Source organism: Heterodontus francisci, chromosome 2 (assembly GCF_036365525.1).
Source record: "Heterodontus francisci isolate sHetFra1 chromosome 2, sHetFra1.hap1, whole genome shotgun sequence".
NCBI classification, from domain to species: domain Eukaryota; kingdom Metazoa; phylum Chordata; class Chondrichthyes; order Heterodontiformes; family Heterodontidae; genus Heterodontus; species Heterodontus francisci.
Genome location: NC_090372.1, coordinates 49,719,450 through 49,746,469, shown reverse-complemented (window position 1 = coordinate 49,746,469; position 27,020 = coordinate 49,719,450). Strand labels below are relative to the sequence as shown.

At 42.9% G+C, this 27,020-nt stretch overlaps 1 protein-coding gene across 7 annotated transcripts in view; it reads right to left on the bottom strand.

The window, feature by feature from the left end:
• The window catches only part of hivep1 (HIVEP zinc finger 1), a 405,502-nt gene that overhangs the window by 181,712 nt on the left and 196,770 nt on the right, over nucleotides 1-27,020 (bottom strand). For all 7 annotated transcript variants that reach the window (XM_068058180.1, XM_068058215.1, XM_068058223.1 and 4 more), the window contains one exon: nucleotides 22,882-22,965. In XM_068058180.1, coding sequence (XP_067914281.1) covers nucleotides 22,882-22,965 — 84 coding nt within the window. The remainder of the gene's footprint in view (nucleotides 1-22,881; nucleotides 22,966-27,020) is intronic.

Below are 27,020 nucleotides of genomic sequence, written 5' to 3'. Positions count from 1 at the left end.
TGTATAGTTCTGGTAACCAAATTAGAGGAAGGATGTGATCACACTAGAGAGAGTACAGAGGAGAGTTAAAAGGTTGTTGCCAGGACTGAGGAATTTAATCTATGAGGAAAGGCTGGATATTCTGGGGGGTTTTTTTGGAAGGTGAGACAGAGGGAAAAGTTAAATGAGGTGTATACAATTATGAGGGGATAAGACAGAGTAGATATAAGGTCCTATTTCTTTTAGCGTAGTGGTCAATAACCACGGGGCATAGATTTAAAGTAATTGGCAGAAGGATTTGAGGGAAGTTGGAGAAATATTTTCACCAAGGGTGGCGGGGGTCTAGAACTCGCTGTCTGAAAGGGTGGTAGAGGCAGATACCCTCATTGCATTTAAAAAGTGCTTGGATATGCGCTTGCTTTGGGAAAACAATGCAGGGGGAATATGAGCAAGCACTTTCTTACACAGCGGGTGGTAATGACCTGGGACTCGCTGTCCACAAGGGTGGTGGAAGCGGAGACGATCAATGGCTTCAAGAGGAAGTTGGATGGCCACCTGAGAGAAATGGACTTGCGGGGCTACGGGGATCGAGCAAGGCAGTGGGACTGACTGCATAGTTCTATGGAGAGCCGCATGGACTGCTGCAAATGACTCTATGAAGTGACGTAATCTACTCATATAGAGATAGACACAAGCACTTCACTGACACATTTTTGATCTATGCACACACAGAGCATTATCATTTTCTGAAATAAAAACAGGAAATGCTAGAAATACTCAACAAGTCAGGCAGCATCTGTTGAGAGAGAAACAGAAGTAATGTTTCAGGTCAATGATCTTTCAGCCTCATTATTTTCTGGGTGATTTTCTTTCAGCTGATCTCCTGTGGTTTATGTCTGTCATCATTTCCACTCTCTGCTGTTGTTTTTCCTTTCCTCTCCATTACTCTTTTCTTTCCTCCCTTTACACATTAACCTTGTGTCAGCTCCCATTTTTCAAGTTGGTTCGTAGCCTATTTTCTACTTAAAAGCCTTTTTTCCTCCATTATTGGTGGGTGGCTCCTCTAGGGCTCAGCTGCCCCTTATGGTCCTCAGAACCTTTCTGGCCTCATTGGGGTACTCTTTATAAACTTGGGTGATGCATATTGCTCTGGACTTGGAGGTTGGACAGTAATTTGTTTGGCCCAGTGTGTTTTGTTGACAAGTCTAGTTACAAGTTTTGTTCTGTTACTAGTTTGAAATTCCTCAGCAATATGTATGTTATTTTATTTTGATATATAGTTCTGATAGTTTCTTTGCATTGTTTAAAATTTTTAGAAAGAAAATTGAAAAAAGGAAAATAGCATCACGAGGAGTAAGAACAAATATGGTTTTAAGAGAGTAAGTTGCTTTATAAACATTATGAACCTGAATTTATATTGTGGGATAATAGAAATAAGCATTTAATGTATTCATGTGAATTTTTTCCATCACTATTCAGCAGAGTGCATTAACTCAATTATTTTGAGCAGTTTTGTGCTCTCTTCCTGCAATGCTCAGTCATTGTATATGGTTTAAACACAGTTTAAATGGATCAAGTTGCCAATAAAGCAAAAATCTTGTCCTTATTCTCCCACTGTATTTGGGTTAGTGTACCCAGTGTGGTAAATTGCTTACTGGAGAACATGTAGGGAACCCACTATGTTCTTCTGTCACCTTGTACAATGGAAAAGCTCATACCATCAGACTACTTAATACAGGCTAAACTATTGTTCAAGAAAATATATGTAAACTAAAACATAGACAAGATGCCGTGCAGCACAAGCAATTTAACAGAGTAAACTGCACTGTGGTTCTAAAATACCTAGTCGTTCTTCCAGCTTCCCTAGTAAACTCTTAGGAAGGCAGAAACAAAAACAAGAAATGCTGGATTCACTCAGCAGGTCTGGCAGCATCTGTGGAAAGAGAAGCAGAGTTAACGTTTCGGGTCAGTGACCCTTCTTCGGAACTTCCGAAGAAGGGTCACTGACCCGAAACGTTAACTCTGCTTCTCTTTCCACAGATGCTGCCAGACCTGCTGAGTGAATCCAGCATTTCTTGTTTTTGTTTCAGATTTCCAGCATTCGCAGTATTTTGCTTTTATCTTAGGAAGGCAGACTCTGTTGTGAAACAAAGGGAGCTTTCCATCCCCAGTCTGTGAAGGCTACATAGCTTGAAGTGTACACATTGGATCCTTTGATATTGAAGCAGTCTTTGAGGATTGGCTTTAAACAGAATCTGCACAGACGCACATTCCAGTAGACATTACGTTAATGGCCTCAGAACTGTGTTTCTCTTGGAGTGTTCACACTTTACAACCAGCCTCTCTAATCACCTGACAGCAGTTGGAAATTATATTCTTACAGCTAATGAATTCACATAAAACACCCCTGCTTAAGATACCGTGGAAACGAGAAATGATCGGTTTTAGGCACTAGACATGGTTACAAGATAACAAAATTGCATTTAGGTCAGACATCCAAACAAAATAATTTTACAAAGGCTAATTCCATTGTACTGAGTTATGTAAATTGATGCTTACGGCCTAATATTGCATGTAGTGTCCTTTGTTCTGTGGAGTTACAGTAACATGGAGAAACTGCAACATTTTAAAGGTCGGATTTTAAAAAAAATCATAAAATGTCAACACTAAAATAGCAAAGAGAGAAACTTTAGGCGCATGCCGTAAGTATTTGCGCCCATTACTTGCAGTGTAAGTTCAAGGCATATATTTTCAGAGATCCATGTGACTAACATAATACAAATTGCAAGCAGATTTCACTACTTTGCATAGATTTACTCAAAGACCACGTTAAAAAAAATGCAAACCACTAAAAACTAAGTGATAAAAAAATCACCACAAACAGCAGCACTGTCCTTTTGAATATAATCAAGTGGGTGTTTCACTAAATGGCCAGTGGGCCTGCAGCACATAACACTACCAAATAAGCATTCCAAACAAAGCAGAATTATTATTTACTATCCTTGGGCTCACATTGAAACTTCACTCCTCTCTGTATACAATATACCTAGAACAAAAATGAAATGCATTTTGTGAATGATAGGTGATTGGTTTTTTATTGTGGTTTACAGCATATATGCAGTTAACTCTAGTTTTGATGGGTTGTCTTTGCAAGGTATGTAAATATACACCATGGTCTGGCAAGCCATAGTCAATTAATATGTAGTACATTTTTGATTCCTGTCAAGTAATAGAGTAGTTAATAAGTTAATTATTTAATTTTAATTAAATTTGTTTCTTGGGTTGTGGGTGTCACTGGCAAGGTCAGGATTTTTTGCCCATTCCTAATTGCCCTCGAGAAGGTGGAGATAAGCTGCCTTCTTGATCCGCTGCAGTCCACCTGGTGCGGGTATACCCACAGTGCTGTTAACGAGGGAGTTCCAGGATATTGACCCAGTGACAGTGAAGGAACAGCGATATGTTTCGAAGTCAGGATGGTGTGTGGCTTGAAGGGGAACTTGCAGATGGTGCTGTTCCCATGCATCTGCTGCCCTTGTCCTTCTAGGTGGAAGAGGTTGCGGGTTTGGAAGCTGCTGTTGAAGGAGGCGTGGTAAGTGCATCTTGTACGCACTGCTGCCACTGTGCTTCAGTGGTGGAGGGAGTGAATGTTTAAGGTGGTGGATGGGGTACCAATCAAGTGGGCTGCTTTGTCCTGGATGCTGTCGAGCTCCTTGAGTGTTGTTGGAGCCGCACTCATCCAGGCAAGTGGACAGTATTCCATCACAGTCCTGACTTGTTTCTTGTAGATGGTAGACAGGCTTTGGGAAGTCATGAGGTGGGTTACTCACTGCAGAATTCCCAGCCTCTGACCAGTTCCTGTTGCCACACTATTTATGTGGACGCTCCAGTTCAGTTTCTGGTAAATGGTAACCCCCAGGATGACCAAACCTTTTTATTTTTAAGCTTCTGAGCCACAGGGGTTACAAGCTTGTACCACAAGCATTATCTGTGTTTCAATGGGCAATTAATCTATGTTTTAAATGTGATGTAGTTTGTTATTGTTTTTTGGCATGACATGTCTTGACAGGTAGTTCAAGATATCTGACACGACCAAAGAAAAAAGTCAGCCTGGGGTGATGGTTTTGATTGATATTTGTATCTGAGACCAATGAGAAGAAGCAGGCCAATGAATGGCTGTATTGCTTTGTGGCCAAGTTTCCAACCGTGAACGTATCTGGAGCGAGCTGAACCTAGCCAGCCAATCTACACTCAGCTGAGCGTCTAGGCTAATGGCAAACTTCCCTTGAGTTACTTTCAACATAATTAGATTCCTGTTAGGGTTGCGAACTATGGTTGGACATATTCCTGGAAGTTTAATCACATGACCATCACGTCCAACTGTCCCACCCAGTCAAAAATCCTTTACTCGCCATCTCCAACAAACGAACAAAAGTAGTCAAAGAAAGAAAATGAAAAAAAAACCAAATATTTTTAATGCCCATATGATGTTTCTCCTAGGTTGCTCGCAGCAACAACCAGGGGATTTTTGTTAAATTCCTGGAGACTTCAGGACAATATTGGATGGTTGGCCACCCTAATCCTTATAAAGCCAAATGCTTAAATAAAAACAGAAAGTGCTGGAAATACTCAGCAGGTCAGGCAGCATCTGTGGAGACAGAAGCAGAGTTAACGTTTCAGATCTGTAACCTTTCATCAGAACTGGATGAACTGCTCTGTTCTGTCTCTATCTGCATGCATGTATCGCGTATGCATGACAGTGTGGCAGCGTCGTGTATCCATGGACGTTAACCGAACTAGAGTTTAAGTTTAATAAATTTCAACTTTCCTTCTTTAAACCTAAGAAACTGTTTGTGCTGGTTTCTTTCCCTTATAATTGGAAAGCAGCGAACAAGGATTCACCAAGGCGGAGATAAAAACACCGTGTGTTTAAAATTAAAACCCTGTTTAGGTAAGACCAGCTGTAGGCTGAGAGGGAACCCTAGACCCCTTTCTCACCTGGTTGAAACAGAAATTTTGGGGTTACCATCTGGGATTTTACCCACAGACAAACAAGAGAAATCGGAAGTGGGAAGCCAAATTGTTCCCAATCAAAAAAGAGCAGGATTTCAGTACACGTTTTCTTGTGGTTATGTGTGCTTGAATACTAACATGTCTGCAACTGAAGCTAGTAGCTCGCCATGCCAGGGTGAAGTAACTAGGGATAAGTTAAAAGCACTGTCTATGGAGGAGATGAGGAAAGTGGCTGAACAGTGTGGGATCACTGTCCGGCCCAAATCTAGAAAGTCTGAACTCCAAAGACTAGTGGCCAACGATTTCTCCTTGTATCTGAAGAAGCAGAAGCAAGGTTAGAAGTAGACTCCAACAGGGTATTGCTAGCAAAGATACAATTGGAAAAGAGGAAACTTGAATTAGGAGAGGGAGAAAGAGAGAGGAAGGAGAGGGAGAAAGAAAGAGTCTTCCAGAAGGAACGTGAAGAAAATGAATGGCAGGAGAGGGAGAGAGAAAGAACATTCCAGAAGAAATACGAAGAGAGAGTGCTGAAGCGGCTTGCATTAACAAGGGGGTGACAGAGTAACCCCACTGAAACGTAGAAAAATAGGAGCAGGAATAGGCCATTCGGCCCTTCAAGCCTGCTCCGCCATTCAATACGATCATGACTGATCATCCAAACACAGTAACCTGTTCCCGCTTTCTCCCCGTATCCCTTGATCCCATTAGCCCTAAGAACTATATCTAACTCTTTCTTGAATATATTTAATGATTTGACCTCGACTGCTTTTCGTGGTAGAGAATTCCACAGGTTCACCACTCTCTGAGTGAAGAAATCACTCCTCATCTCAGTCCTAAATGGCTTACCCCTTATCTTCAGACTGTGACCCCTGGTCCTGGACTCCCCCACCATCGGGAACATCCTTCCTGCATCTAGTCTGTCTAGAATTTTGTAGGTTTCTATGAGATCCCCTCTCATTCTTCTAAACTCTAGCGAATACAAGCCTAATTGACCCAATCTCTCTTCATACGTCAGTCCTGCCATCCCAGGAATCAGTCTGTGAACCTTTGCTGTACTCCCTCCATAGCAAGAACATCCTTCCTCAGATAAGGAGACCAAAACTACACACAATACTTCAGATGTGGTCTCACCAAGGCCTTGTAGAATTGCAGCAAGACATCCTTCCTCCTGTACTCGAATCCTCTTGCTATGAAGACCAACATACCATTTGCCTTCTTAACTGCCTGCTGCACCTGCATGCTTACTTTCAGTGACTGGTGCACAAGGACACCAGGTCTCTCTGCATCTCCCCCTTTCCCAATCTATCGCCGTTCAGATAATAATCTGCCTTTCTGTTTTTGCCATCAAAGTGGATAACCTCACATTTATCCACATTATATTGCATCTGCCATGTATTTGCCCACTCACTCAACCTATCCAAATCACACTGGAGCTTCTCTGCATCCTCCTCATAGCTCCCACTCCCACCCAGCATTGTGTCGTCTGCCAGCATGGATATATTACATTTAGTTCCCTCATCTATATCATTGATATATATTGTGAATAGCTGGGGTCCTAGCACTGATCCCTGCGGTACCCCACTAGTCACTGCCTGCCACTCGTAAAAAGACCCGGTTATTCCTATTCTTTGTTTCCTGTCTGCCAACCAGTTCTCTATCAATGTCAGTACCTTACCCCCAATGCCATGTGCTTTAATTTTGCACGCTAATCTCTTATGTGGGACCTTATCGAAAGCCTTCTGAAAGTCCAAATACATCACATCCACTGGTTCTCCCTTATCTATTCTACTAGCTACATCCTCAAAAAATTCCAGTAGATTTGTCAAGCATGATTTCCCTTTTGTAAATCCATGTTGACTTTGTCCGATCCTGTCATTGCTTTCCAAGTGCTCTGCTATTACATCTTTTATAATGGACTCTCGCATTTTCCCTACTACTGATGTCAGGCTAACCAGTCTATAATTCCTGTTTTCTCTCTACCTCCTTTTTAAAATAGTGAGGTTACGTTAGCTACCCTCCAATCCATTGTAACTGTTCTAGAGTCTACAGAATTTTGAAAAATTACCAGCAATGCATCTACTATTTTTAGGGCCACTTCCTTAAGTACGCTGGGATGTAGATTATCAGGCCTTGGGGATTTATCGGCCTTCAATCTCATCAATTTCCCTAACACCATTTCCCTACTAATACTGATTTCATACAGTTCCTCCTTCTCACTTGACCCTATGTTCCCCAAAATTTCTGAGAGGTAATTTGTGTCCTCCTTTGTGAAGACAGAACCAAAGTACATATTTAATTGGTCTGCCATTTCTTTGTTCCCCATTATAAATTCCCCCGTTTCTGACTGTAAGGGACCCACATTTGTCTTCACTAATCTTTTTCTCTTCACATATCTACAGAAGCTTTTACAGTCAGTTTTTATGTTCTCTGCAAGCTTACTCTCATACTCTATTTTCCCCTTCTTAATCAATCCCTTTGTCCTCCTTTGCTGAATTCTAAACTGCTCCCAATCCTCAGGTTTTCTGCTTGTTCTGGCCATTATATAGTTCTCCTCCTTGGATCTAATACTATCCCTAATTTCTTTTGTCAGCCATGGTTGAGCCACCCTTCCGGTTTTATTTTTGCGCCAGGTAGGAATGAACAATTGTTGTAATTCATCCATGCGCTCTTTAAATACTAGCCATTGCCTATCCACTATCAGCCCTTTAAGTAACGTTCCCCAATCTATCATAGCCAACTCGCGCCTCATACCTTCATAGTTTCCTTTATTTAGATTCAGGACCCTAGTCTCGGAATCAACTCTCTCACCCTCCATCTTAATGAAGAATTCTTCATGTTCTGGTCGCTCTTCCCCAGGGACCCTGCACAACAAGATTGTTAACTAATCCTTTCTCATTACACAACACCCAGTCTAGGACGGCCTGTTCTCTAGTTGGTTCCTCAACGTATTGGTCCAAAAAGCCATCATGTACGCACTCCAGGAATTCCTCCTTTACAATATTATTGCTAATTTGGTTTGGCCAATCTATATGTAGGTTAAAGTCACCCACAATTACAGATACACCCTTATTGCATGCGTCGCTAGCATGGCCAATATGGAGGAGCGTAATCCAGGGCTGGGTTCAGAATTGTTAAAACTATCTCAACTAATCCCAAAAAACAATGAAGATGTGGAAGCGTTTTTTGTGTCTTTTGAGAAACTGGCAAGGCAGCTAAAATGGCAAGCTGAAACCTGGCCTCTTATTACAAAACAAGTTAACCTGAAAAGCCCATGAGGTTTATTCCCTGTTGCCAGATGACAGTTCATCAAATTATGAACTGACAAAAAATGCTATCCTTGGGGTATATGAACTAGTACCCAAAGCCTATCGCCTAAAGTGTAGAACCCTCATGAAGCAAGCTTATCAAGCTTCTAAGTTTGAAAGCAAGCAAGCAGCTGGCTTTTGACCAGTGACTGAGGGCTCTTAAAATGCAGCTCAGCTATGAGAATCTCAGAGAAGTAATTCTGTTAGAGGAATTTAAACACTCTCTCCCACTCTCAATAAAGACCCATGTAGAGGAGCAGTGGGGTCAGACAGCCTGGCAAGCGGACGTTCTGGCTGATGGGTTTGCATTAATTTATAAGTTGGTTTCCCTGGGGAGAACCTTTCCTAGTCACCCCCACAAGTCTGAAAAGGACAAAGGGTGGGAAGATGATAGGAACCCAAGCAGTCCTGGGAGAGAAGGAAAAACAGGAGACACAGGGGGCCCTCCTCTAGCCAAAAAGGAAGGTGCTGCAAGCAGGAGTGAGATCCGGAGACCTGATTGCTTCCATTGTAATAAGGCAGGTCATCTAAAACTGACTGCTGGAAATTAAAAGCAAAACCTTTAGGGTTAATCAGGGCACATCCGCTCAGTGAAGAAGGACTGCTGAAGGGGAGCACAACAGTGCAAGATGTAGCTTTAACTGCACTAGGAGTGCAATCCAGGAAGTTTACTACTGCAAGTGCAGGAAAAATTTATAGGATTCCTGAAGACTATCAGGGTTTTGTGTTTAAGGGGAAAGTAACCCCTAGCCCTCGAGTGGGGCAAGCAAGCCCATAGTAATTTGCAGGGACACAGGGGCCACTAGATCCCTTTTACTGGGAAAAGGCCTGACCTTTCACCCCCAAGAGAGTGCAGTGAACACCAGAATGGTGGTGAATGGCATTGGAGGGCAGTGTATGCCTGTATCTGTACCCCAGGTGCACATGGAGTGCGACCTAGTTTCAGGACCGGTGTCCGTAGGGATTGTCCCTAGTTTGCCTGTGGACAGGGTCCACCTGCTCCGAGTTAATGATCTGATGAGGGTGAAGGTGGTAGCACCCCCCCAGTAGTGAAGGAAAGACCTTAGGAGGTCAGAGAGACAGAGCAGTGGCAGGAGACGGTCCCCTGCAGACTCCCTGAATTTGTAATGAGTGAGGCCATGATCAAACCAGCTCCCTCAGAGGAGACTGAATTGGCACTGCAGGCAGATGACCATGAGGTCTGTCTATCTGAGACTTTCTTTGGAAAGTTAGAAGACCCAGGGAATGAGTTAAATAATCTTCCCTAGCTGAGGCTCAACGAGCCGAGAGAATTAGCACAGGCTGCCCAGTCTGAAATTGAAGCAGAGGAGTCCGTGATTGCTACTAGTTAAAGAATGAGGTACTGATGAGGAAATGGATGTTCTCCTCACAGACCTGAGAGCAAGGAGTGGGCAGTGGTTCACCAGTTAGTGGTGCCGCAGAGGTACCGGAGAGAAATATTAAGAAGGGCCCACGAAACTACAGTGGCTATGCATGCCGGTATACAAAAGACCAAAGCCCGCAAAAGACAGCAGTTTGTGTGGCCAAAACTCCACAAGGTTGTGGTGGAGTACTGGAGGAGTTGCCACATGTGCCAGGTTGAGGGGAAACCCCAACCTACAATGAAACCTACACCCCTAAGTCCTGTACTGGTGTTATGAGGACCCTCCAGCAAAGGGCTGGTGAACTGTAAGGGACCCCGGCGAGAACAAAAGGGGACAGGCTGGAAAAAGGTTAGAAAGGGAAGGGGAAAAAGCAGCTGAGGCCAGGTTAAAGGAGGTCCGGAAAGAATCCCGGATTCAAACCCCTACTGTCTTCTCAGTCAACCCCAAAAAATTTGAAAAGTTAGACCCCACATCCTCCTAGGTAAATGCAGACACTAGAAGCACCCCACCAAAGTTGCTAACAGCATTTACAGGAACCTGCAGAGACAAAGACCTCTAGGGGGTAGAGAATCCGTGAGGGTGATGCCTCACCTAGTCCAAGTGCTACAGGGGAGTGCAGTAGAGTCTGCCCAAATACCTGCAGGCAGGAGTGCCCCAGAGGACAATGGGGAGATTAGCAAAGAATCCTCTGCCACAGTCAGAAAAAAAGAGAACCACCCATCCCCTGAAGTCAAAAGCCCTTGCATGACTCAGCAAAGCGCTGAAAGATTGTTCAGGATAGACCCTCCCACTACTGACTCTCTTGAAGAAATAAATCCCAACTTACGGCTAATTAAAACTAACCTTCCCCCTTTGCCGACCTCAACAGGAACAAAGGCCCGAGGCAGTAATGGAAATGGGCAAACTGAAGAAAAACCTCCCCAAAGAACCACATGTTTATTGGGATACCAAAAAAGGGCAGTTTAAAGCAACACTGCTACCAAGAAAAGACAGGGTGTAATAAGTTTTAGGATTTATGACTGAATGTGAATGACTAGGAGAGAGAGACGCATGCTTTTTCCTGTATCTTATATTTTCTCTCTCAACCCTTTTTAACAAAATGCACTTTTCTCAACTTGCATTTCATTCTGCTGGGTGTGGAGGTGTCATGAAGGCCCCCACCTGCCACGAATGAGGCATATTAATTTTGTCATAGGAACATTAAATTTAAACTTGCGGGGAAGAGGAGAAGGCCTGTTCCAAGGGCTGCTAGACACATAGCTGGAAAAAACATTTGTATACTAACAGACAGTGCTTGCGGAGACAAAAGGACCATTCCCTGACATAATGGATTTTGATCACCCGACATTGAAAGTGTAAGGAAGAGCATTCCAGAGACTGCTAAGCTGATACAATCCACAAAAGCCAGAACTGGTTAAACCAGCTGGTCACATGACTAACTGCCTGGTCCAGGGTTTTTTGAACAAGCCACAGATTTTTTGAACTAAGGAGTGTCTGTTTGATCCAGGGCTGAAAAGACGTCTCCTGGCTGGCTCGCCACAGCCTCTCCTGTCTGCTTCCATGTCTTTCTCACGGAACTCCAAATCCATTGAAGACACATGAATCCCAAGAGAAAAAAGTCTCCTACAGTGAACAAGGTTTAAGAAGAATACTGGGCCCCAAAGAAAAGCAGGATCTACCTACAATCAAGGACTCTACAGTGAGCTCCAAGATCTGTAACAAAAACCCTCAACAATTTTTAAAAAAAATTTATTTAGAGATACAGCACTGAAACAGGCCCTTCGGCCCACCGAGTCTGTGCCGACCAAGAACCACCCATTTATACTAACCCGACAGTAATCCCATATTCCCTACCACCTACCTACACCAGGGGGAATTTACAATGGCCAATTTACCTATCACCTGCAAGTCTTTGGCGGTGGGAGGAAACCGGAGCACCCGGAGAAAACCACAAGCCAAAAGACTTGCAGGTTGATAGGTAAATTGGCCATTATAAATTGCGCTAGGTATGACTCCAACCAGTAGAGAGTTTTCCCCCAGATTCCCATTGACTCCAGTTTTGCTCGGGCTCCTTGATTCCATACTCGGTCAAATGCTGCCTTGATGTCAAGGGCAGTCACTCTCACCTCACCTCGAGTTCAGCTCTTTTGTTCATGTTTGAACCAAGGCTGTATTGAGGTCAGGAGCTGAGTGGCCATGGTGGAACCCAAACTGGGCATCACTGAGCAGGTTATTGCTAAGCAAGTGTTGCTTGATGGCAAGGTTGATGACACCTTCCATCACTTTACTGACGATTGAGAGTAGACTGATAGGGCGGTAATTGGCCGGGTTGGACTTGTCCTGCTTTTTGTGTACAGGACATACCTGGGCAATTTTCTACATTGCCGTGTAGATGCCAGTGTTGTAGCTGTATTAGAACAGCTTTGATAGGAGTGCGGCAAGTTCTGGAGCACAGGTCTTCAGTACTATTGCCGGAATATTTTCAGGACCCATAGCCTTTGCTAGTGCCTTCAGTCGTTTCTTGATATCACGCGGTGTGAATCGAATTGGCTGAAGTCTGTCATCTGTAATGCTGGGGACTTCAGCAGTGGGCCGAGATGGATCATCAACTCGGCACTTCTGGCTGAAGATTGTTGAAAATGCTTCAGCCTTATCTTTCGCACTGATGTGCTGGGCTCACCCATCATTGAGGATGGGGATATTTGTGGAGTCACCTCCTCCAGTTAGTTGTTTAATTGTCCACCATCATTCACGACTGAATGTGGCAGGACTGCAGAGCTTAGATCTAATCCTCAACTACCTCGACTACACTTCTTCACACCCTACCTCCTGTAAGGACTCCATTCCATTCTCCCAGTTTCTCCATCTCCGACGCATCTGCTCTGATGATGCTACCTTCCATGACGCTGCTTCTGATATGACCTCCTTTTTCCTCAACCGAGGATTCCCCCCCACCGTTGTTGACAGGGCCCTCAACCGTGTCCGGCCCATTTCCTGCACCTCTACCCTCACCCCTTTCCCTCCCTCCCAGAACCGTGACAGGGTTCTCCTTGTCCTCACTTTCCACCCCATCAGCCTCCATATCCAAAGGATTATCCTCCGCCATTTCCACCACCTCCAGCGTGATGCCACTACCAAACGCATCTTCCGCTCCCTTCCCCTGTCAGCATTCCGAAGGGATCGTTCCCTCCGCGACACCCTGGTCCACTCCTCCATTACCCCCACCACCTCATCTCCGTCCCATGGCACCTTCCCCTGCGATTGCAGGAGGTGTAATACCAGCCCGTTTACCTCCTCTCTCCTCACTATCCCAGGCCCCAAACACTCCTTTCAGGTGAAGCAGCGATTTACTTGCACTTCTTTCAATGTAGTATACTGTATTCACTGCTCACAATGTGGTCTCCTCTACATTGGGGAAACCAAGTGCAGACTGGGTGACCGCTTTGCGGAACACCTCCGCTCAGTCCGCAAGCAGGACCCTGAGCTTCCGGTTGCTTGCCATTTCAAAACTCCCCCCTGCTCTCATGCTCACATCTCTGTCCTGGGATTGCTGCAGTGTTGCAGTGAACATCAACGCAAGCTCGAGGAACAGCATCTCATTTACCGATTAGGCACACTACAGCGTGCCGGACTGAACATTGAGTTCAATAATTTCAGAGCATGACGGGCCCCCCATTTTACTTTTATTTTTGGTTATTTTTTCTTTTTTTCTTTTTACATTTTTTACAATTTTTAAAAAATGTTTATTTCATTTCATGTTAGTTTGTTCAGTTTGCTTACCCACTGTTTTTTTTCATGTTTGTACTTGCTGCTGTTCAATATTCAGTCCGTTAACACCCTATCTGTACTAATGCTTTGTCTTTCAACACACCATTAACATATTGTTTGCCTTTACTCCATGACCTTCTGGTCAGCTATGTGGCCTCGTCCAATCCACACCTTCTCCTTTGTTATCGCTTGCCCCACCCCCACCTCACTTGCTTATAACCTGTGACATTTCTAATATTTGTCAGTTTCGAAGAAGGGTCACTGACCCGAAACGTTAACTCTGCTTCTCTTTCCACAGATGCTGATAGACCTGCTGAGTGGTTCCAGCATTTCTTGTTTTTATTTTAGATCTAATCCGTTGGTTATGGGATCGCTTAGCTCTGTCTATTGCATGCTGCTTATGCAGTTTGGCATGCAAGCAGTCCTGGGTTTTAGCTTCACCAGGTTGACACCTCATTTTGATGTTAGTAAGGAAGACTTTGCAGGGTCGACAGGGCTGGGTTTGCCGTTGTCGTTTCCGGTGCCTAGGTCGATGCCAGGTGGTCCGTCTGGTTTCCTTCCTTTTTATTAACTTCGTAGCGGTTAGGTATAACTGAGTGGCTTGCTAGGCCATTTCAGAGGGCATGTAAGAGTCAACCACATTGCTGTGGGCCTGGAGTCACATATAGGCCAGACCAGGTAAGGACAGCAGATTTCCTTCCCTAAAGGACATTAGTGAACCAGATGGTTTTTTACAACAATCGACAATGGTTTCATGGCCATCATTAGACTAGCTTTTAATTCCAGATTTTTATTAATTAAATTCAAATTCCACCTTCTGCTGTGGTGGGATTCGAACCCATGTCTCCAGATCAATACCCTGGGTCTCTGGGTTACTAGTCCAGTGATAATACCACTATGCCACCGCCTCCCCATAGGACACCAGGAGTCACATGCTGCCAATTAGCATACCTGCCCATTATCCCTACTTTTCATCTCCTGCTGATCAACTAATTTTCTAACCTGGTCAATAATTTCCCCTCAAGTCCATGACCTTCAACTTTAGCCATCAGTCTCTTAAGAGGAACTTTATCAAATTCCTTCTGGAAGTCCACATCAATAAAAATCCACAGACATTTTCCTGTCCACAACTTTAGTCATCTCTTTAAAAAAAATTCAATCAGGTTTATTAGGCATGACCTTCCCTTTACAAATCCACACTAGCTTTCTCTGACCAGCTGAAAATTTTCAAGGTGTTCAATCATTCTCCTTAATTATAGAATATAACAATTTCCTGACAACAGACGTTCATCTATAATTCCCTGGTATCCCTCTCTCACCTTTCTTAATTAGCGGAGTGATGTGAAATTTTCCAATCTAAAGAAACAGTTTCTGAATTGCGTCAACTTTGAAGGATTATGCTCAGGGCTTCCGAAATCATAGAATGGTTGCAGCACAGAAGGATGCCATTCGGCCCATCTTGTCCATGCTGGCTCTCTACCAAAGCAACTCACCTGGTCCCAATTCCCTGCCTTTTCCCCCTAGTGCTGCAATTTTTTTCTCTTCAGTTAACTATCCAATTCTCTTTTGAAAACCACAATTGAATTTGCCTCCACCACACTCTCAAGCAGTACAGTTCAGATCCTAACCACTCCCTGCGTAAAAAACTTTTTCCTCGTGTCGTTGTTGCTTCTTTTGTCAATCACCTTAAATCAGTGTCCTCTGGCTCTTAATCCTTCTGCCAATGGGAACAGATTCTCCCCGTATGCTTTATTAACTGCTTTCTCAACCTGCTCTGCCACCTTCAATGATTTATGCACATTTACACCCAGGTTCATCTGCTTCTGCACACCCTTTAGAATTGCACCCTTTATTTTATATTACCTCTCCTCATTCTTCCTACCAAAATGCATCACTTCACACATCTTTGCATCAAATTTCAGCTGCCACTGGTCAGCTCATTCCACCAGCCTGTTGATGTCCTTTTGAAGTTTATCTATTCTCCTCACTGTTCACAATACTTCCAAGTTTTGTGTCATCCACAAATTTTGAAATTATTACATCAAAAAAGCAGGGGTCCTAACACTGATCCTTGGGAAATGTCACGATATACCTTCCTCCAGTCTAAAAACAACTTTGCACTACTATTCTCTGTTTCCTGTCTCTCAGCTAATTTTGTATCCATGCTGCTACTGTCCCTTTTATTCCATGGGCTTCAACTTTGCTGACAAGCCTGCTATGTGGCACTTTGTCAAATGCCTTTGGAAGCCCATGTACACCATCAACTGCATTCCCCTCATCAACCATCTCTGTTACTTCATCAAAAATACTCAAGCAAGTTAGTTAAACACGATTTGCCCTCAACAACTCCATGCTGGCTTTCCTTAATTAATCCACATTTGTCTAAGTGACTGCTAATGTCATCCCACATTATCATTTCTAAAAGCTTTATCACCACCAAGGTTAAACTGACTGGCCTGTAGTTGCTGGGCTTAACCTTGCACCTTTTTTGAACAAGGGTGCAAACATTTGAAATTCTCCATTCCTCTGGCACTACCCCTGTATCTAAGGAGGACTGTAAGATTATGGCCAGAGCCTCCGCAATTTTCCTACTTATTTCCCTCAGTATCCTTGGGTGTATCTCATCCAGGCCTAGCCTCATCAGCCCCACTTCTCCTTTTACCACCCTTTTACTATTTATATGCCTTTCGAAAACCTTTGGATTCCTTTTTATGTTAGCTGCCAGTTTCTTCTCATACTCTTCCTTTGCTTCTTTCATTGGTTTTTTCACTTCCCCTCTGAACTTTCTATATTGAGCTTGATTCTCAATTGTATTAGTCACCTGACATGTCACATGCGCCCTTTTTCTTCATCTTACTCTCTATTTCTTACGGCATTTACGGAGCTCTGGATCGGTTTGCCTTAACGTTCCCGCTCGTGGGACAGTACCTTGACTATACCCAAACTATCTCCTCTTTAAAAGCAGTCCATTGTTCAGACACAGTTTTACCTGCCAATCTTTGATTCCAATTTATCTGGGTCAGATCCATTCTCACCCCATCCTTTCTCATTGGACTGGAAACACTGATGTAGAAAATTCTCCTGAACTCACTCTAGAAACTCGCCCCTCTCTGCCCTCTATATTACTACTATCCCAGTCTACATCAGGATAATTAAAGTCCCCCATTATAACTACTCAATAATTCTTGCACCTCTCTGTAATTTCCTTGAAAATTTGTTCCTCTACATCTTTCCCACTAGTTGGTGGACTATAGAATACACTCAGCGATGTAACAGTACCTCTGTTGTTTCATAGCTCTAAACAAACAGATTCTGTCCTTGATGCCTCTAGGACATCCTCTCTATCCAGCAGTGTGATGTTCTCATTCATCAATACTGCGACCCCTCCTCTTTTTTCTCCTTCCCCATCTTCCCTGAACATCTTGTATCCAGGTATATTTAGTACCCAGTCCTGCCATTTTTTGAGCTAAGGCTCGATTATTACGACAACATCATATTTCAACGTGGCTATCTTTACCTAACAACTCAGCAGCTTATTTGCCACACTCCGTGCATTCACATACATGCACAGTAAACACAATTTAAATCTTATTACATTTTGCTTTACTCTGACGTCACTTAATACCTTACTATTTCCTTCTCTAGTGCTATCTGTCTCTCCCAATTCTCTGTGCACCTTGGTTTTCCTCACTAATATTACCTCCTGGTTGCCACACCCCTGCCAGGTTAGTTGAAACCCTCCAAAATAGCACAAGCAAAACACTCCTTGAGGACACTGGCGCGGCTCTGTTGAGATGCAACCCATCCAGCGTGTACAGGTCCCATCGCCCCCAGAACTGGTCACAATGTCACAGGAATCTAAAGCCCTCCCCTCTGCATCATCTCTTCAGCCACACATTCATCTGCTCTATCCTCCTATTTCTAAACTCACTTGCGTGTGATACTGGGAGTAATCTGGAGATTACGATCTTTGAGGTCCTGCTTACTAGTTTCCTTCCTAGCTCCCCAAACTCTGCCTGCAGGATCACATCCCTCTTTCTAACTATGTCACTGGTACTGATATGGACCACGACCGCTGGCTTTTCACCCTCCCCCCGTCAGAGTGCTCTGCAGCCATTCAGTGACATCCTTGACCCTGGCACCAAGGAGGCAACATACCATCCTGGATTCATGTCTGCAGCCTGTCTGTTCTCACCTACTTCCATTGAAACCTTGGGAAGGAAACCATCTGGAACTGGGAAATTTCCACTCTTTAGTGCTATTATCTTCTTCACTACTGTTAATTTGCTTATGTTAATTTTAGTGATTCTCCATCCCTGATTCAGAATAAGTTTCTTTTATGTCCAGCACACTATCCTCTTCCTCTACTATGATGCAAAGTAATTATTTAACATGCCCACCATTAACTTATTTCCATTTACAACATCACCATTATCAGTTTTTAAAGGATCACATTGCTCTTGACCACCCATTTTTTCCTAATGTAATTGTAAAAGATTTTTGTGTTGATGTTGACATCTCGTCAGCTTTTCATACTGCCTTTTTATAGCTCTTACTGTCTATTTTGTCAGCCTTTGCTGTTCTTTGTATCTCTCCCATTCACCAGAATGTGTGCTTTTTTTTTTGCATTTTGTATGTTTTTTAAATGTTGTCTCTTACCTCTTTTGTCATTTATAGCTATTTCTGACAAGTAGAGCTCTTGCCCTTAGTTGTATAAACTGATTATTTATTACTTTAAATTTATTTTTGAACACCTCCCACTGATCTTTTGTCATTTTACCCACTAACAGATTTGCCCAGTTTACTGTCGACAGTCTCTATCTCATCCCATTGAAGGCAGCCTTACCTAAATCTAGAATTTTAGTAGCCATTTTGGGTTTCTCCCTTCCAAACACAACATTGAACTCAATCATATTATGGTCACTGTTAAATAAATATTCCCACACCATTAGGCAATTAACTAAATCTGGCTCATTATTAAATCTAATATAAGCTGTCCCCCGTGTTTTAGGACATATTGTTGCAGAAAACTGTCCTGAATACACTTGAAGAAATTTGCTACTTTCTAGCATGAGCTCGTCTGTTTATCCCAATCTAAATGCAAGTTAAAATCCCTCCATTAAAATCACTCTGCCTTTGCTACATGCTTGACTAATCTCTGCATTTATACAATTTGCTACTTCACAATTGCTACCAGGGGGCTGTACACAAATCCCACTGCAATCTTAAATACTTTTCTATTTTTTAATTTTACTCAAAGTCTGTTTACCTCTCATTATATCCTCTCTTACCACAGAAGTAATTTCCTCCTTAATCATTAAAGCTACTCCTCCCCACACCTGTTTCTCTATCCTTCCTGTAGACCTTCTAATCTGGTATATTCACTTCAGGCCTGACTGTCTTGTGGCTTTGTCTCAGTAACAGCTACCATATTATACCCTCTAAGTGGAATTGTGCCTGCAATTTATTCAATTTGTTCCTTATACACAATGCTTTTGTGTAAAGAACGCATGTTGGGCCATGCACCTTAATCTGTCCAACTGGACTCATGTTATTCTCATACATTTCTTATTTCTCTCTTAATTTACTTCACACCTTTTAGTTTTCCCTTTATCTATAATGCCTAATGCACAATTTCTGATGATTTCCTTTTTGTTTGTTTGTTTTAGTTATTATTTATACTGCTGTTTTCACCTGAGCCCTCACCCCCATTTACCAGTTTAAAGTTCTTGTGGCAGCCTTTTTATCCTTTCCGCTAGGACCCAAGTCTCAGCCCATTTCACGTGGAGTTTGTCCCAGCCCAGTTCGGGTAGAGTCTGCCCCATGGCATAGTTCCTTCCTGCCCCGTACCAGTGCTAACGTCCCGTGAAATGGCACCCCTCTTGCTTATACCACTCCTTCAACCACATGTTGACCTCCCCGATCTGCTTGTCCCTGCACCAATTTGCATATGACTCAAGTAATAATTCAGAGGTTATAATCTTTGAAGTCCTGTTTTTCTAATTTAGCTCCTAGCTCCTGGTACTCGCCAAACAGAATCTCTTGCCTACCCTTTCCTATGTCTTGGTCCCAACCTGGACCACAATGACTGGATCGTCTCCCCTCCTCTCCAATATGCTTTCAAGACAGTTCAAAATGTCCTTCACCCTGGCACCAAGTAGGCAATGTAACATGCAGGGCTCTCGATCCTGCTTACAAAGGATGCTATCCATCCCCCTAATTATTAGAAAGTAATTTTAATGCTTGGAACATTTTGCACTCAGTTACTTCTCGTTCAGTTTAAGATAATTTGCTGAAAAAATAGTGGCGCCTGAAGAACATACACTGTTGTTAATATGCAAAAAAGCCAGTATTTGTGGCAAGGGAGAGATACCCATAAATTGCGAATTGCCACAAATGGCTGGATGATTTGTGCAGCTTAACTGTTAGCTTCGCGAGATAGACATCTTGTCCTTAACCTCCCCATGAGTCTGATGAAGTTGCTGCATTTGCACATTACCTGCACATTAAACTCACCACAGAATGCATATGTCAGGTATAGGCAGCTGGGATCAAGCGAGTCCCTCGAGGAGTATATGGAATGTAGGAGTAGACTTAAGAAGGAAATTAGGACAAAAAGAGGCCATGAGATTTCCCTGGCAGATAAGATAAAGGAGAATCCTAAAAGTTTCTATAAGTATATTAAGAGTAAAAGGGTAGCTAGGGAGAGAGTGGGTACTTTTAAGGATCAGTGTGGTAATCTATGTGTGGAGCCACGGGAAATGGGTGAGGTCTTAAATGAATACTTCTCGTCTGTATTTACCGTGGAGAAGGTCATGGAAGCTAGTGAGTTCAAGGGAGGGAACAGCGATATCCTGGAGCATATCAACATTACAAAGGAGAAGGTGTTGGAGGTCTTGAAGAGCATTAAGGTGGATAAATCCCCAGGGCATGACCAGGTGTATCCTCGGATGCTATGGGAAGCAAGGGAGGAGATTGCTGGGGCCCTGGCAGAGATTTTTGTAACGTTAGCCATGGGTGAGGTACCAGAAGACTGGAGGATAGCTAATGTTGTGCCTTTATTTAAGAAGGGCAGCAGGGATAAACCAGGGAATGACAGGCCGGTGAGCCTTACATCAGTGGTGGGAAAGTTATTGAAAGGGAGTCTCAGAGACAGGATTTATATGCATTTGGAAAGGCAAGGTCTGATTAGGAATAGTCAGCATGGCTTTGTGCGTGGGAAATCATGCCTCACAAATTTGATTGAGTTTTTTCAGGAAGTGACCAAGAGGATTGATGAGGGCAGGGTGATGGGCGTTGTCTAGATGGACTTTAGCAAGGCCTTTGACAAGGTCCCACATGGTAGGCTGGTCCAGAAAGTTCGAACACATGGGATCCAGGGTGAGCTAGCAAATTGGATACAAAATTGACTTGGTGATAGGAGGCAGAGGGTGGTAGTGGAGGGCTGTTTTTCAGACTGAAGGCCGGTGACCAGTGGTGTGCCGCAGGGATCGGTGCTGGGCCCTCTGTTGTTTGTCATATATATTAATGACTTGGATGTGAATGTAGGGGGCATGATTAGTAAGTTTGCAGATGACACCAAAATTGGTGGTATAGTGGACAGTGAAAAAGGTGGTCTAAGGTTACAATAGGATATAGATAAACTGGGAAAGTGGGCAAGGGATTGGCAAATGGAATTTAACGCAGACAAGTGCGAAGTGATGCATTTTGGGAAGTTAAACCAGGGCAGGACATATACAGCGAATGGCAGGGCCCTGGGGAGTGTTGTTGAGCAGAGAGACGTTGGGGTGCAAGTACATAGTTCCCTGAAAGTGGCAACACAGGCAGACAGGGTGAAGAAGGCGTATGGCATGCTTGCCTTCATCGGCTGAGGCACTGAGTACAAGAGTTGGGACGTCATGTTACAGTTGTATATAACGTTGGTTAGGCCACATTTGGAGTACTGTGTGTAGTTCTGGTCATCGCACTACAGGAAAGATGTGAGTCAGCTCCAGAGGGTGCAGAAAAGATTCACAAGGATGTTGCCTGGTTTGGAGGGCTTGAGTTATAAACAGAGATTGGGTAGGCTGGGTCTGTTTTCCCTGGAACGAAGGAGGCTGAGAGGGGACATGATAGAGGTATATAAAATTATGAGAGGCATAGATAGGGTAGATAGCCAGAGTCTGTTTCCCATGGTAGGGGTGACTAAAACTAGAGGGAATAGATTTAAGGTGAGAGGGAGGAGGTTTAAAGAGGATCAAAGGGACAAATTTTTCACACAAAGAATAGCGGGTATCTGGAATGGGCTGCCAGAGGAGGTGGTGGAGGCAGGAACGGTAGCGACATTTAAGAGGCATCTGGACAGGTACTTGAATGAGTAAGGCATAGAGGGATATGAAATTAATGCAGGCAAGTGGGATTAGTATAGATAGGCATTATGGTCGGCATGGACGCGGTGGGCCGAAAGGCCTGTTTCTATGCTGTATGACTCTAATGTTGAGTTTCGTAATTAATAGCACAAATAACAATTATTATGTTGTAGAAAGGGAAAAGACTGCCAATGAACCTCTCGGGCCCAACAAAGTGAAGAATTAAAAGTGTGAAGTCTCATTCGTTCAGGTTGTGATTCTTGTGGACAGTTTAAAAATGTCAGTTTAAATTTATTTTTTTTACTTTGCCTGACTCTTTTTTGCCCCCTCTTAATCCAACCTTTTTTTCTCTCACTTTATTTCTCTTTCTGTACTTGATTTGACATTGAATTCACCCACTCTAATATACTCACCTCTGTTTATTTCTCAAATCTTAAAGGTTAAGGAAATATATTGTCCCGTTGTTCAAGGTCCGAGATCCAGCAAATTCCTGCCCAGTGTTAAGCAAACAATCACCTGTGGAGCTGAATGAATTGTCTCTCAAGCAGCACGAGCTTTATGGATGAACTAGTTGCTCTAAATTTTTTGACTCCAACATAGATTGTAAACTAAGTTAGCCTTGTTTCAGTCCACTGAATACTCAAAGGAACTCGATTCTAGCCCAATAACCCCTCCTTAAAACCAAAATACTGTGTACACATAAAACATTCCTCTGAAGAACAGAAGTATGCCTCGTTAAAACTGTTCCACCAGAATGGCTAAATCATGTCAAGTTTCTATTAGACACAAGGTTATTGAGCAACAGATGCTGATCAAGAAAGAGAACTTGACATTAGAATCATATGGAGGAGCACCGATTATGAGCCAATAAAGCCTGAAAATTAAGGATGATAAAACACACCACTTGCATTTTTTCCTTCCCCAATCTGATGGTCATAAAAATCTTTCCCTTTCATTCCCTTTAACTGAAAAGATCAAAAGATAGCAACTAAGTATTCAATATTCAAATACTGGAAATGACTAATTGAAAGAAATCACACAAAATTTTCTTTAAATTTCCCAGTGCATATTGATTTTCAAACCAACCTCTGTTTGTGTCTTCAAGAAGTTGCAAATTTTTTTGGGTGCCTTCAGGAACCTGCAATTCTTTTTGCGCTTCTTGAATTTTGTCTGAAAATAAAAACAAATGAATGTTAGTAAATACTTGCAATAAATTATGGAGCAAGTTTCACAATCATGATTGTATAACTATAATTGACACTCGATTAAGTACAGAACAAATATTAACACAGATAAAATTCCATACTGATGGCAGCTTGTGTCAAGATGGAAACAGATGCATTTCTTGACTTAAAATTCAGGACCAGAGGTCAAGCATGCATCTTTTCTGGTTTGCAGGAGGGGAGAGAGAACTAGCAAGAGGGAGGATGAATAGCGTTCTTGACAATCAATTCAGAGATAATTAACTCTCCATTCTGTAAAGATTCAGGTTTTAGCATTCTGCCCATTATGTCTGTGCCAAGACGCTAATCCAGTTTATTGCCCTTCTTTGTTACAATCATTCAGCCCATTATGTCTGTGCCAAGATGCTAATCTAGTTTATTGCCCTTCTTTGTCACAATTCCATGCATTTGTTCTGGTCATCTTGTGTTGATTCAGTGTTTTTGCTTGGGAACTTATAGAGGTCTATACACGCAGTACGCCTAGTTCCCTTTCAAACTAACACCATCCCTGGTATAGACTCAATGGGCCGAATGGCCTCCTTCTGTGCTGTAAGTGACTCTACGACTAAGTAGGTCACTGATTTTTCCTTCCAATGTGTGTTACTTTACACTTGCTGCATTAAATTTTATCTGTCCATTTATTTTGTCCAGTTTGTTCTTCGAATCAACTGCTCCTCCTAGTTTGACCAATATGCATTCATTATTTCCTGCCCTTCAGTAAATTTCTTCTCCATTCCCAAGATTTGCTCAGAATCCCCACAGCTTTAAGCTTGTCTATTAGCTTTTGTGTGTGGAATTCTGCTCAGTGATTTTTGCAAGTTGAGGTAAACTATGACATTGGACTTTCAATAGTCCACTTTATCAAAAAAGAAGATTGATCTTAGGTCTGAGATGAGGAGATATTACTTCACTCAAAGGATTGTGAATTTTTGGCATTCTCCACCACAGAGGGTGTGGATGCTCCATCATTGAATACATTTATGGCTGAGATAGACAGATTTTTGATCTCTCAGGGAATCGAGGGATATGGCGAGCGGGCGGGAAAGTGGATTTGGAGCCTGAGATCTGCCATGATCGTATTGAATGGCAGAGCAGGCTCGATGGGCCATATGGTCTACTCCTGCTCCTATTTCTTTTGTTCTTGTCACCTGGTAAACTTTTCTTCTTCTGAATCTGCATGAACTGCTGTTTACTACAAGATTATTGTCATAAAGCTAAAGTTTATACCTGATAAATTGGTTCCATTATTTTACACATTACTGAAGGCAGATTAATGAGCTTGCAGTTGTCAACAGCAGCTTAATCACCCTTCTGAAACCCGCTCGCTGCTTGAAATGTTTGCCGGTGTACTAAAGCACCTTTGGTCAGGAAAACCACAAGAATAGCTGTGTGAATAGGAAGCATCACGCTGTACACGGCAGCAAAGTAGAAAGAAGTTCTACTTTGCATCCGGCTGCTTTTATATCTGTTCTGAAAGCAGCTGATGTCAACTCTGGGTGGTAAATATGAAACAAAGTTCCATTTTCCAACACCAATATCCTCGTCTTAAATAAAATAAAAAAGTAAAAATGCATTTCAGCTCCAGGAAATGACAAAACCTCGGCATACAAGACCCGCAACATGGTTATAGGCATGAAACTTCTGGGAAAAAACAATAAGACTACCGAACTAAATAATAAACAAAAATGCTCAACACATCTTCTAAAGAGTTAGCAAAGACTAATTTCAACAATGTAATGATTTATAAGGATAATTAATGCAGGCTTTTAGAATTCCAATTTAATAACCCATTGTTTGGGTCTGTTTCAGGTTCTAATTTAGAACCAAAAAGTGGCAGAAAGTGAAAAGAAATGGGTGCCCAAAAATCAAGGCAAATTGGAAAATATCTATACTTACTTCAATCATTGTTAAAAAACTGATTTAAATAAATGCCATGTATAAGCAAAATGACACTAGGGGTTAAAATCAGGCCTCATATATATCTTACATACAGAAACACACAAAGAAAGAACAAACTTGCATTCATGTAGCACCTTTCATGACTTCAGGATGTTCCAAAGTGCTTCGCAGCTAATGAATTCGTTTTAAAGTGCAGTCGCTGTTGTGACTCAGGGAAACATGACAGCCAGCAAGTTTCCATAAATAGCAAATAGATAAATGACTGCATTATCTGTTTGAGTGATATTTATGGAAGAAATACTGGCCATGACACAGGGAAAATTCTCCTGCTCTTCTTCGAACTGTGCCATGGGATCTATTATATCTACCTGAGAGGGCAGATGGGAGCACAATTTAACATCTCATCCAAAAGTCAGTGCCTCCAGCAGTGCAGCACTCACTCAGTGCACTAAAGCGTCAGCCTAGATTATGTGCTCTTTTCTGGAGTAATGTTTGAAATTTTGACCTTCTGATCAGAGGCAAGAGTGCTACCACTGAGCGAAGGCTGACATCCTATATTAATGAGCATTCATGTGACATAAATATGAATGTGCATTTAAAAATCACTATAATCTGCAATGTTTCTTCTGTCACTCTTCCTCCTCTTCGTAACCTATAAATAGGCAAACAAGTTAACTTGGATTGTTTCTCCCTTAAGTTGCCTATTTACAAGTAACAGAACAGCATGAAGAGAGACAAATATAAGTACAAGTATTTAAGTAGATCGAAGTATTATAGCACAGTCCACCTTTGTTAGAATGCAATACTTAAAAGTTGAATGAGTTGTGCATGTTATAATGAACCATTAAGCATGACATGGACCCCGTGTAGCTGGTGTAGCCATTCACATTAACCTTTGTTCAATATTTTTGATGTTTAGAATATTGAGACCAGATGAATGTTGGCTTTTGTAATGCCAGTCAACTGAGCTAGAATGGTTATGGGGGGGCGGGGGGGGGGGGGGGGGGGAGGGTGCGGAATTCACACATGGAATTATTTTTACCTTATAATTTATACTTCAGGTTGCAAAATCTAAATTGAGGGTATAATTTTTTTTTAAAGGGATCCTTGTTTAAAAAAAGTGCAAGTGATAAAGCCTCCATTTATGTTCAGCACATACACTACAACGGTGACATCAGCACAAAACAGAGAACAATCAATTTCGGAAAGCAATATGGTTATTTGGACATACTTCTTTGGCCTCCTTATCTCGAGAGACAATGGATACGCGCCTGGAGGTGGTCAGTGGTTTGTGAAGCAGCGCCTGGAGTGGCTATAAAGGCCAATTCTAGATTGACAGGCTCTTCCACAGGTGCTGCAGAAAAATTTGTTTGTCGGGGCTGTTGCACAGTTGGCTCTCCCCTTGCGCCTCTGTCTTTTTTCCTGCCAACTACTAAGTCTCTTCGACTCGCCATACTTTAGCCCCGTCTTTATGGCTGCCCGCCAGCTCTGACGAACGCTGGCAACTGACTCCCACGACTTGTGATCAATGTCACAGGATTTCATGTCGCGTTTGCAGACGTCTTTAAAGCGGAGACATGGACGGTCGGTGGGTCTGATACCAGTGGCGAGCTCGCTGTACAATGTGTCTTTGGGGATCCTGCCATTTTCCATGCGGCTCACATGGCCAAGCCATCTCAAGCGCCGCTGACTCAGTAGTGTGTACAAGCTGGGGATGTTGGCCGCCTCGAGGACTTCTGTGTTGGAGATACGGTCCTGCCACCTGATGCCAAGTAATCTCCGGAGTCAGCGAAGATGGAATGAATTGAGACGTCGCTCTTGGCTGACATACGTTGTCCAGGCCTCGCTGCCATAGAGCAAGGTACTGAGGACACAGGCTTGATACACTCGGACTTTTGTGTTCCGTGTCAGAGCGCCATTTTCCCACACTCTCTTGGCCAGTCTGGACATAGCAGTGGAAGCCTTTCCCATGCGCTTGTTGATTTCTGCATCTAGAGACAGGTTACTGGTGATAGTTGAGCCTAGGTAGGTGAACTCTTGAACCACTTCCAGAGCGTGGTCGCCAATATTGATGGATGGAGCATTTCTGACGTCCTGCCCCAT